Source organism: Rhincodon typus, chromosome 5, assembly GCF_021869965.1.
Source record: "Rhincodon typus isolate 14 chromosome 5, sRhiTyp1.1, whole genome shotgun sequence".
Lineage (NCBI taxonomy): Eukaryota > Metazoa > Chordata > Chondrichthyes > Orectolobiformes > Rhincodontidae > Rhincodon > Rhincodon typus.
Genome location: NC_063336.1, coordinates 38,640,384 through 38,652,952, shown reverse-complemented (window position 1 = coordinate 38,652,952; position 12,569 = coordinate 38,640,384). Strand labels below are relative to the sequence as shown.

Here is a 12,569-nt window from a genome sequence, read left to right as displayed (position 1 = left end):
GTGTTCATCCAGCCCTGTACCTTGTTGTCTCGGATTCTCCAGCATCTGCAGTTCCTACTGTCTTGGAAAATAAGCGACAGGTTTAGATAGAGGATCTGGATCGGTGCAGGCTTGGAGGGCCGAAGGGCCTGTTCCTGTGCTGTAATTTTCTTTGTTCTTTGGCAGCATTTGTGAAGAGAAATCAGGTTAACATTTCGGGTCCAGTGACCCTTCCTCAGAACAGATGGTAGCTAGGAAAATGTCAGTTTATATGCAGAAGATAGGGTGGGGGAGGGGATAAGGAATAAATGATAGTTGGGGATAGAGCGTAAAGAGAGAGAAGAGCAGTTGGATAGACAAAGGAGTAGATAACGATCTGGTTAGGATTGTTAGCCATTAACAGTCTCCATTAACAGCTATTCTGTCTCCTAGCCAGATCGTTTTCCACTCCTTTGTCTGACCAACTGCTTTTCTCTCTTTGGACTCTATCCCCACCTACTGTTTACTCCTTACCCCCTCCCCCACCTTATCTTCTGAAAATAATTTGACATTTTCCTAGCTACCATCAGTTCTGAGGAAGGGTCACCAGATCTGAAACGTTAACTCTGATTTCTCTTCACAGATGTTGCCAGCAACTTTTGTTTTTGTTTCTGATTTACAGCATCTGCCATTCTTTTTTTTTTACATGTACTAGAATGTTGCTGCGTATGGAAGGTTTGAGTTATGAAGAAAGGCTGGGACATTTTTCACTGGAGTGTAGGAGGTTGAGAGGTGGCCTGATCGAAGTTTATAAACTAATGAGAGATATAGATAAGGTTAATCGTAGGTGTCTTTTCCCAAGGATGGGGATTTCAAGACCAGGATGCACGTTTTTAAGGTGAGAGGAGAGAGATTTAAAAAGGATATGAGGTAAATATTTTACACGGGATGGTTCACGTGTGGAATGAGTTTGTGAGGAAGAGGTGGATGGTGATACAATTACAGCATTTGAAAGAAATACGGATAAATACATGAACAGGAAAGGTTTGGAGGGATATGGGCCAGGAGCAGGCAGGTGGGACTAGTTTAGGTTGGGATTATGTTCAGCTTGGACTGGTTGGACCGAAGGGTCTATTTCTGTGTTGCATGACGCTATGACTGTATGCTAAGTTAGCAGATAACACAAAGATAGGTGGAGGGACAGGTAGTGTACAGGAAGAGGGCAGACTGCAGAAAGACTTGGACAGGCTAGGAGAGTGGGCAAAGAAGTGGCAGATGGTTATGATGTGGAAAATTGTGATGTTGTGCATTTTGGTGGGTAAGAGCAGAGGCGTATACTATTTTCTAAATGGGGGACGACTTTAGAAATCTGAAACTCCGGATTCTCAAGATTAAATTGCAGGTTCATTCGGTAGTTAGGAAGGTAAATGCAACGTTAGCATTAATTTCAAGAAGGCTAGAATACAAGAGCAGAGATGTACTGTCTTGAATAAGACTCTGGTCAGTCTGCGTTTGGAATATTATGAGCAGTTTTGGGGCCCCGTGTCTAAGGAAGGATATGATGGCCTTGGAATGGGTCCAGAGAACGTTTAGAAGAACGATCCTGGGGATGAAAGACTTGTCGAATGAGGAGCAGTTGAGGACTCTGGGTCTGTAGTCGATGGAGTTTAGAAGGATTGGGGGGGTGGGGGATGGTGATCGCATAAAACTTACAAAACACTGGAAGGCCTGGATGGAGTGGACATGAGAAGATGTTTCCATTAGTTGGAAGAACTAGCATCCAAGGGCACAGCCTCAGAATGAAGGGATAATCCTTGAGAACTGAGATGAGGAGGAGTTTCTTTAGCCAGAGGATGGTGGATCTGTGGAACTAATTGACGCAGAAGGCTGTGGAGGCCAAGTCATTGAGTGAAAAGACAGACAAGGTTCTTGATTGGCTTACTATCAAGAGTTAAAGGGAGAGGGCAGGGGAGTGGGGTTAAGAAATATAGCTGCTGTGATGGAATGGCAGAGCAGACTCGATTGGCCAAATAGCCTAATTCTGCTCCAATAACTTTTAATCTTTTATCAGCCATATCTCTATTATTATCAAAGCATCCTATTCTCATGTAGCTATCTGCTCCTGTAGCTCATCCATCTAATTTGCACATTCTCATTCACATTCACATAAATGTTTAGTAAACTTAATCTATACATTATTTAATTTCCACTCATTTTGACCCTAATATCATGCAATTTTCTACAGAACTATTTGTTTGCCCGAATTCTGTGTAGCTTGCTTTTCCTTGATAATACTTCCTGTTTCCCACACCCCTGCCAAGTTAATAATTAAAGGGTTAATTATTTTCAATTTATTCTTTGGTTAATAATTCACTGAGTGGTGTGAATAGTTTTCCTGATTTATCACAGCCTTTCCAAATTTTTAACACCTCAATCAAATCTCCTTTGCTCTCATATGCACCAGTTCCATTGGGCTGAATTTTTCCAAATTTTGTTTCAGGGAATTTCATGGAGGGTTTCCAACTGTAAACCCTGGTAACATTTCTGATTGAATTCTCTGCTGCTTACTTTATTAATTATGTATCCTGCCACCATGGTAACACTTGCACAATCTTGTACTCAGCAGAGACAGAAGTGCTTGCCAGTGCTGGGACCTTACGGCATCCAGGAATTACCCCTAGTGTTTTGCGGTACAATTCCAAATGACATGATTGAGGGAGACAAGTTGCCCCCCTGCTTTGCAGAGACCATGCCATCAGGCATTGCTAGCTTGATCTATATAGCCACCTGTCTGTGATGTCCTTGGCCTAGAGGATCACACTGCAGTGCCACAAGCAGGTTAATGAACTTCCGTGCTTCCAAAAATTGTATCATTTTCTCACTGCTACCTTGCACTCAGTCAAAATCTGCCACTGCACCCACCTCCCACAAAGCCTCCTGGTCTACCACTCTCACTGTTGCATGCAGCATCTTCCCTTTAGTGGCTCTCACCTACCCCGTTCCCCTGAATTACTGACCTTCTCTTGCCCTGTCTGCTTCCTATTCACTCCCTTGGGACATCTCGCAACCTTTTCCGACTGAGGATGGACCAGTCCTTGACTGATTTCTGTGAAGCCCCCACCCCTACCAACTGACTTACTGGTAATCTCTGGACTGGTTTCACTAGACCAGCTTGACTGATCTTGGCTTGGACTGTGAAGATAGCCCATTTTTCCCTGCAATGAGACCAGAATGAAGTGAGCCTGGCAAACCCTAACTGACAACTAGTGAGCAGGTTTTTGCTTCATGACATTGCTAACAACCTCTTCTATTGTTTTGCTAATAACTGAGAGTTTGATACCCTCTTTGACCTGACAATCAAACTGGGAACTTGGAAACCATGCTGAGAGTTATAGGGAGTAGAAAGCAACAAAGCATTCATAAAGAGCCCAGAGGCAAATGTCAACATCCAGCTATAGTAAATGTGAGAACTTTTTTTATCCCTCGCTCATGTGGGTAGGATGTTTTTGTTTAAATGTTAAAGGACTGTAGTTTTAAATACGTTTCTACCAACCTTACGTGTCCTTTAAGGATCATTACTTTTATTACCTAAATTCATAACACGCACTGGGTTAAGGTCCCTGCTGCATAAAACGTAGAGTCTCTTTGAACTCGGAACTTTAGGTTCAGGTTTCCTTCATTGAAGCTTTACCTACTTTTGCGAGTCGAGTTGAAGGGCCTAAAAGATAAGTGAATAATGCAACTAAGATTTGGGAGGCTTCGAATTAGGCTGGTTCACAACATTTAAACTAATGTCTGAGTTCAGCACTAGTAGTTCCTATTTTTGAAAAACGGTTTCTAGATAGCAGAAAACCGCGCCAGAATGTGCTGTCCTTTGCAGTTGATAGAGTTAGAGTAGCAACTTAATTTATGTCCAGAACTCACTTTTGCAGATCAGTGTCTGATTTGGACTATTACATTGGCAAACCCCTGGTGATTTGATTTCAGTTAATATGTGTGCTTATTTCTCGCTAACATTTTCGAAGTTTATCTCTCATTACCTCTTATGTATTTATTTGTAAATGTGTGTATATATTAAATGATTAAATTAATTGCAATAACATTTTGCCATTTTATAGCTCTTAGAAAGATTAAAAGTACCTGACTCATGTAACTATAGCTCTAAACCTACGGTTCCATCTCTGGCTGATGTATCATGGATTGCTGATGATGAGGGTGAAACTTTCACTCGATTTAGGTGTGTATGCATGTATGTATATTTGCACATTGATTTTTTTTTTTAATCTGTCCATAGTGTTTTTTGAGAGATTGGTAATCAAACAAATATAGGCACTCATTAGAGCTAAGAATGTGTTGCCAGAATTTAGTGTGTGGAATTTACTTATACGTATGTAAGTTCATAAAATAATAAAAATAATATTGGGCCATGAAGAAATATGCTTTTAAAATAAGTTTAGGCTTATCAGGAGAATCTCCCACTCTTACTGCCTGCCATAAGTGTATTGGAAGTATTTTGCAAGTTGGTTTTCAAACTGGCCACTTTATGAATATGCCTTCTGTGATCAACAAATGGGACTGAAGCTTGTGCCTCAGAGAGTGAGTGAGGAGCGCGGACAATGTGGATAGAAAGCTGCTGTTCCCCAAGTTGAAGGGCCCATAACAAGGGGGCATAACCTTTTAGGTGAAAGGCAGCAGGTTTAGACAGGATCTGAGGGAAAAAAATTATGTGCAATTTTGAGATTGAATTGTTTGTTTTCTTTCTAAGGAATGAAGTTCGCCCTCCCAAAGCTGAGCAGGTAATCGGCCTGATGCAAGAACATCGCGCACCAATGACCACATTAAATTATCCAAAAAATGGGAATAATACATCAAATGAAAATGCCTTGAATAAAATATCTCAACTTGAAGATGAGTTGTCTCGTCTGAGGTCTCAAATTGCTATGCTTATTACAATGCAGGATGAAAGATTGGATACTCCCTGTAAGTTTTATAGACAAAATTGTGCGCATTTACATAGCACTTCTGAGTGTAAACTTGGATTTATCTGGGACCCTTCATGATGTCTAGATGTACCAAATGCTTCATAGCCAGCAAAGCAATCAATAATAAAGTACATGTTGATCACTGTGCAAAAAATCTTCTTGTTGATACAAAACTAAAATGAGCATCAAAGGTAAGGAGGCTTTGCAAAACTGAATTGTGTAAAGCAGGAAAGGCTGTTTTTTTCAATGCATATTAATGAAATATGACAGACCTTCCAAGAGAAATTTTTGACTTGACTGTATCTCGAATATCATATTTTAGTTCTGGTCACTGGGTCACAAGGGGTTCACACATCTGAAGATGGTTCAGAAAGAATAACCAGGTTAGAATCACTGAGGATAGATTGAGGACAAATTGAAGAAACATGGTCAGCTTTCAGGGCTAAAAAGCCTGAGAGGAGAGCTCCTTAGCAGCTAAATGTATTGTTTATGAACAACTGGTAATTCTGGAGCATAATTTCAAATTCAGAAGTAAATTAGAAGGATATTCACCTGAATTAATAATAAAAAAGTTTGGGGAATGTTTAATTGTTCCATATTTTGATTATATGTATCTGTTGGACTGTTTTACGCATAGTGATTCATTGGTTAAGCCCGGAGTAATGACTTAGAAAAGTAAATGAGAAACAAGCTGCTGAAATCTAAGAGCTGAAGCTTGGAGTAAACTTCAGAGTTACAGGCTTTTGAGAAATTATTGTCAATACATTTCATTTTACATAGAATCTGCCTGTCTCTGTATTGCTTGGAGGTATAAAATGGTGAACATAATAGTCAAAGGTCTTTGAACAATGAGTAATCAACATATGGAATGAACTTTACAGAAATAAAAGGAAAAATATTGAAACATTTTATGTAGGTGAATGTTAAGGCGATGAGGATTGTAGCTTCAAAAAGATAATTGAAATGTAAGTACACATTGTATTCTATCTGTCTTGTGCAAAATGCTAACAGTATAGGCTGAAATACTGATGTTTAATAAAAATTCCATGTTGAAAATCAGATTTTTCAAACCTGCACATGCAGCAATCTTAGAAAATATTTTGCTGTTTTGAGCATAGGAATAAATAGGAAATGGCTGATGTATAAAATTAATTTTCCCATTGATCTCACCAAGGAACATGAAGAAATTTGATCCAGTTGGTTCAGCAATCTTAATTACACCTAGCTCTTGACTGTGCATGTTTTATATTTCATTTGCCTTGTTTTTGTTGGTCATAATCTCATATTAGGAATTTGTATTCCAATATTTCAACATTATTCAAGATAAAATACTCCTACGTTTAACACAGTTGGGACTAAATGGCTTTTCCATTTCAGGTACTCCTGCTCTTTCCATTCCTCCTCCAAAGTTAACATCTACACCGTTTGGTGCTTTGAGTGATCCAGCTGGGAATGCCCTACCACCTCCACCTCCACCTCCACCTCCACCTCCGCCAATGTCAGCTGCAGAGAACAGTGCTGCGTCTGCTAGCAATCTTGTTGGAGAAGCCCAAGCTATGAAAAGCAACCCTAGTCATGTAACCATCAAACCAAAGCTCACTGAAAACTTATCAAATCCCTTCAACATGATGGATGTCTTGAAGGATATGCAGAATGTCAAATTAAAAGCAGTAGCAAGGTAAATGTTGTCCAACAGCAGGAATGGAAACATTTTGTGGATTTGGCGTGTTTTAATAATATTCTTATTTATAAAGGTCACCTGGAGGAACACCCATGGGGAAGAAACCAGCAATAAAGGCACCTGTCTCTGATCCAGCAGCACTCATTGCCAATGCTTTAAAACGCAAGTTTTCACACAGATACATGAATGATTCTTCTGATTATGAAAATGAGCCATTTGAATTCTCTCCACTGTCAAGTCCAGAAACTTCAAGGGTATGTTAGTTCACCGGAAGCAGCGAAACGTTGAAGTTCCTTATTGTGGTTTTCATAGTTTTTAGTGTCACATTTCTAACAATATAGTTTTTTAGAAAGGAAAATGTTCACCTGCTTTGGTTTTTGTGTATACCACAGTTCTGCTTCTGTATGGAGATTCCTTCATTTTGTTGGGATGCCAACAAAATTAGCAAAGAATTATCTTACAAAGTCATCTTCACCTTCTTGAAAAATGTTAGAAGACTGGTGTAAATATAATTTAAAGAAGTTGACATGTCTAGGTACACATTTTAAACAAAAAAGTTCTTGCTCTATGCAAATTATTTGAATTGGTGCATGGATACGTGCTTTTAGGTTATTAGATAAAGTAAGCCAGTTAGTATTATTTCGAACTATGCAGATAGTTCAGCTGGAATAGGGGTTCACTTAAAGTAAAATATGCTTCAGGTTGACATATTAACATGTAATGCACTAGACTTTGTAGCAGAGTGGAAGTGAGTATGAGAATAGGATAGCAACTCCTGAATGAACCAGGTGACTAGAGAACTGAATCCCTTTTGCAATAACTTTGAAGAGGCGAAGAATTAAAGACTACAGAATGTCGTAAAGAGCATTTGAGCAAGGACAATGTAATAAACATTGTAAAGAAAGTAATGAGCAGTGCAATTAAGTGAATACTAAATACATTTAGATATCAACAGCATGTGCACAAATGACACAGCATATGCTGGTGTATTGCACCCAGTGGTTAACTTTAGAAGCAGGAATTCCTTAGCAGCAGTCAGTGATGCCCACATCCCCTGAATGGGTTTTTTTTTTTTTTAATTATTTATTTATTTATTTATTTTTTTTTTTTTTTGAAAAATTGCATTTGCAGTGAAGGGTACCAAAATGTTTGCTTCATTATCTTTGTTTTAAGCCTATTTTTCCTCTTTCCTCTCTCTAGTTTGGACAACATGACCTGAAGCCCAAGAAACCAAATATCTTGAGGACTGATAAAATATTGTAACCAGCAGAAGTAACTATTGACGACTCTTCATAGCTGTTACGTACACTGGAAAAGAACTGATACCATGGTGCAATTGTAATGGACATAATAGCAGATACTTGTTTACAGTAATTCCCATTTGTAAATTATCCACCCAGATTAAAACACTTTTTTCTAGAGGAAAGTTAAGTCAATACATTGTACATTTTAGATTGGATTTTTTAAAAAGGATTGGATTTTTTAAAAAGGATTTATATTTCTGTCAAAATAGCAAATTGCTAATATGCAAAAGTAACAGTCCTGCTAAGTTTGAACAATTATTTTGGTGCACTGAATCTTATGTTTAATCGATGCATTTCTCTCTGCTTGGGATTGTTTGTTTGTAAATTCTGAAACTATTGAAGATTAAATCTTCAGTCCTTTTTGTAATGAAACAAGATTTATTTAAAATATACTGGAGAAATTCAGTGAACAGAGTACCGAAGAAAAGTCTTAACAAATTCAACATATCTATGAAGAGCGGGACAAAGTTGCTGTTGGAACTTCTGAGTTTCTCTAGCACTTTAATTTTATTTTGGATCTCCAGCATCCAGTAATAGGTGGGGGAAGCTGTGTCAGAATTATGACAGTTCAGTCAAGTAAGTGATGTCAAAATGTGCTTTGCAGTACTGAGATTACAATTCCATTAAATTGCTGATGTTAAAGCTAACAACACTAAATAGGACAACTTCAAATGAAGACTTATTGTCATCTGTGACATCCACACCTTCCAAGTAATATCCACATCATCTCTCGTCAAAGGTGTGTGATAGTTTGAGTCAATGACAGCATCTTCTGCAAGATCTAAGGCAGTGGCTCCGTTCTTGTAGTAATGGTTTTCAGGGCTTCCAAGTGTCAGATTTAAATTAAAGACATTAAGCGTATTCATGGATGAATTACATTAGGGCTCAGTAAATTGGAGAACAGTATTCTTGCTTTGGTTTCAATCTATCCTCAAACCACGATTGCCAACATAGTGGTCGCTTGTGTACACCAACAGGGAACAGTTACGGAATTTCCATAAGAGAAAGAACGACTTGAATGGTTGCAAAAAGTTGAGGATTTGACTTGATTTAAACTACCAGTTCTAGGGTTTGCATCATCCCAGGGCATATATTCTGCTCCTTTTGGCTTTCTTGGTACCTGCACTTCTAACCAACTGCAACCAAGGTAAAGTATTTGCCTCTGAAGAGGGAAAGTCAAGGACTGGGAGAGACCACAAGTCAAAAGTTTGAACATGAAATACCACACACCAGAGAGAGGACATCACAGCTGTTGCAGATACCATTTCATTTTTGCCGCACAGAAATGAAGATTGCGACAGATGGCACCAGCAGATTTTTTTTTTTTTTTTGAAGTTCGCTCATGGGTAATGGGTGGTGTTGGCTGCCCACAGCGTTTATTGCCTGTCTCTAGTCGCTCTTGAGAAGGTAGCAGTGAGCAGCCTTCTTGAACCACTGCAGCCCATCCACTTTAGGTAGACCCACAATGTTCTTATGGAAGGAATTAGTATTAAAATATGTAAAATAATGCTCTGTGGTTAGTAATGCTTATGCCTTTGTCCTGCGCTGGCATCTAGTGGAAATATCTGTTCTTGGTTTCTCTATAATCACAATAAGTATGGTGAACTGTCGGTTGATTAAGGATTCGTTAACAGTTCCTGTCAAACCGACAGTATTGAATGTTACAACAGTTAAATGTGATTAATGATGGGTGTGATGAAATATTCAAATATACTTCAGAAATTTGTTAAAGCATTTCAGAAGCACTTATTAATAACCCAACACTGAAAGGGGAAAAACAAACTTTTTAAAATGTTATTTATTCTTCTGGGGCTGAGGCATGGCTCTGAATCAGTGTAAGTGGAACACTAGTGCCATCTGTGTGTTAAGATCCCAGCTGATGATGATACTGGACAAGTCAGATCCCAGACTGAAATCTGGCTTGATAGATCTTATTTTGATTTTAATTAAGTGATCTCTCGCTGAAACATTAGCACACAATGCTGCTGATTTTGCTTTAACATTAAAGCAGAAATTAATGAACAAAAGAAATGAAGATAAAAGACAATAAGCCAAACTATAATGCATTCAAAGATTTTCCAAGACAGTAGAATTATAAACCCAGTAATTTAAAACACTCCTCCTTTATAATCAAGCCACTCCAGTGGATGCGAGCCTAGCTGGGTTACACTTTTTTTCCCAATAAGACAACCTACCTGTTCCAGCTGTTAACATTTCAAATCTAGTGACCCTTGTTCGGAGACACTGGACTCAACATTTAACTTTTTTATTCCTGGCTAAGCTGCCCGACCTGTTGAATTTTTCCAGCAATTTCCATTTTTATTTGTTTTCTTTCTCCAGCATCTATAGTTCCATGTTTGGTTCTGGGTATTAGTCTAGTAAACTTGCTCTGAAATGCCTCCACTACGCTTACATTCTTCCTGAAATACTGTGCACAGCACTCCCCAGATGAGGCCTCACTTATGCCCTGTGAAACTAAAGCATAACCTATACACTTTCCTATTCAGTTTTGCCTTGTGATAAATGATAACATTCCATTAGCTTTAATTACTTGTTGTGCCTTCATGCTAACCTTCACAATTCACACGTGATCACATTAAGACCCCTTTGCATCTCAAAGCTCTGAAGTCTGTGTTTCCTTTGTTTATTCTTCCAGCCAAAATGGACAATTTCACATTTCCCACATTATATTAATTTGCCACCTTTGTGCCCACTTATTTAACCTGTCTATGTCTGTCTGTGGCTCCTATGTCCTCCTCACAAGTTACTTTTCTACCTATCTTTGTCAATGGCTTTCCAGCTAAATTTGTTTTCTTTTGCATGAACCTCAAATTATATACATGGCAGGGACTTCCAGAACCAGATATCAATGCTGTGAACAGTTTCAGCTGCCAATCTGTATGTGGGGACCTTCATGGTTGTTCACGTGCAGCTTATAGTGAACTTTGGTCATCACTATTTTCAATCTTTATTGTTTCAAATGTATAAATTAAACTTCAAAAGAATATCTGCCTGCAAATATGGATGGACTAAAAGATCAACTTTATTCTCCGATCCAATATGCTGGATTCAATGTCAAACATTCCTTGCATGACCTTACATTGTCAGCTTTGCTTTAGATGCAGGCAGCGCATCAAACCTCTTAAGTAAGTTCTTGCCATTGAAAGCAATGAAACTTTGATTCCTTTAAGAACTTTGCATTCAGAACTAACCAGTAAACAAAGTGTTTGATCCTTTGACTTTTTTTTGTAAGTATTTGTCATGTGTTGGGGCTCAAATTCTGGGGATTAGGAGGGCCATTTTGTCGATAGATCCTTAATACATTGGGCACAACTAGAAAAACGCATTATAATGCAATCACATAATGTATTTTCCTCACACAATCTTAGCATTCCTAGACATGAGGAAGGGTCTGTAATTCTCATGCTCAGTGCTCATAGGGAGTTGGAATTAAAAAATAATTACAGGACTGGTTTGAACAACAAATTTTTGCAAGAGTAAACTGAAGCAGCTTGTTTTCTTCCTCAAAGCATTGTGAAAGTACAAATATCTTGGCAAGGATTTACGACAAATTTCAACAACCCCACCTATTAGTGTCTAGGACCTGTAAAGTTGGAAATGACATAGTTTAAATTACTTTTTCCCCAGGATTTAAGCTTGATTAGGAATACAAATACAGTGTTGGGATATTTACTAAGTATCAGGTCTGATACTCCTTCCCAGAATTGCTAGCAAGCTTTTGAATTGTCTTGGATAATTGTGAGACTAATTGCAGATTCCAAACATAAACCTCATGCCAGTTTCTTGAAGTGCATTTTCTCAGATTCCCTGAAGTACGAACAGCTGTAAGGATTGAATGTGGGAACTTCTTGATTTGCAAGACACCTCCAAAACTAGGTGATGTACCTGCTGAGCCTTTGAGAGACTGGATTTTTGTTTAATGAATGGTTATTTGTAAAGTTCTGATGAGAACGGTTCATGCGTGCAAAGTATTTCCAAAGGACATATGAACAAAATCTTTTCACCTTGTATAATTTGCTGGTTTAACATTAACAGGTTTTCTTTTGTAACAACTAATCTTAACCATTTTCCAAACTGGCCCTTTTTGATGTTCTCGGACCAATTTGGGTTAAGATTATCTGGGAAGGTTAGGTTTTCAAAAAAGGGCCAAACCAACTGTTGCTTTCAGATCTCCAAGTGAATCCATTTTGACCCATTTCTACCTACAGATATGTTCCAAAGTGTGTCACTAAACACTTATTGTGTGACAGACTGTATTTTACCACAAGTGGATGTGTCAATATATCTTGCACCTAGCAATGATGGTTGCTCTTGTGAGAGGTTTCTTAGATTGTAGAATTTGGCAGGTTGTTTCAAAACATTTTTCTTCTGTGGACCATGATGATCAAGCGAAATGTTTCAGAAGTGGCCCTTCTCTCTGAGGTCATCATCACAAAGTGGGCAAGTGAAGTGAGTGGTACTGGAAGCTGGAAGCATAATCAATATGCATGAGATAAATGTTTGATAGACAAGGCACTCAACGGTTATAGGCAGTGGATGAGAGTGGAGCTGAAATCATGATCTGACCAGCAACGATCTTGTTGAATGCTGAATGGCCTTCTCCTACTTAGACCTGTAATCTGA

The 12,569-nt window shown here is 38.5% G+C and overlaps 1 protein-coding gene across 3 annotated transcripts in view; it reads left to right on the top strand.

Moving 5' to 3' along the window:
* mtfr2 (mitochondrial fission regulator 2) overlaps positions 1–9,679 on the top strand; it is a 17,363-nt gene extending 7,684 nt beyond the window's left edge. For all 3 annotated transcript variants that reach the window (XM_048597416.1, XM_020534994.2, XM_020534993.2), the window contains exons 4-8: positions 4,077–4,195; positions 4,724–4,938; positions 6,318–6,618; positions 6,695–6,875; positions 7,822–9,679. In XM_048597416.1, coding sequence (XP_048453373.1) covers positions 4,077–4,195; positions 4,724–4,938; positions 6,318–6,618; positions 6,695–6,875; positions 7,822–7,884 — 879 coding nt within the window. In that variant the 3' untranslated portion in view covers positions 7,885–9,679. The remainder of the gene's footprint in view (positions 1–4,076; positions 4,196–4,723; positions 4,939–6,317; positions 6,619–6,694; positions 6,876–7,821) is intronic.
* The last annotated feature ends 2,890 nt before the right edge of the window (positions 9,680–12,569 follow it).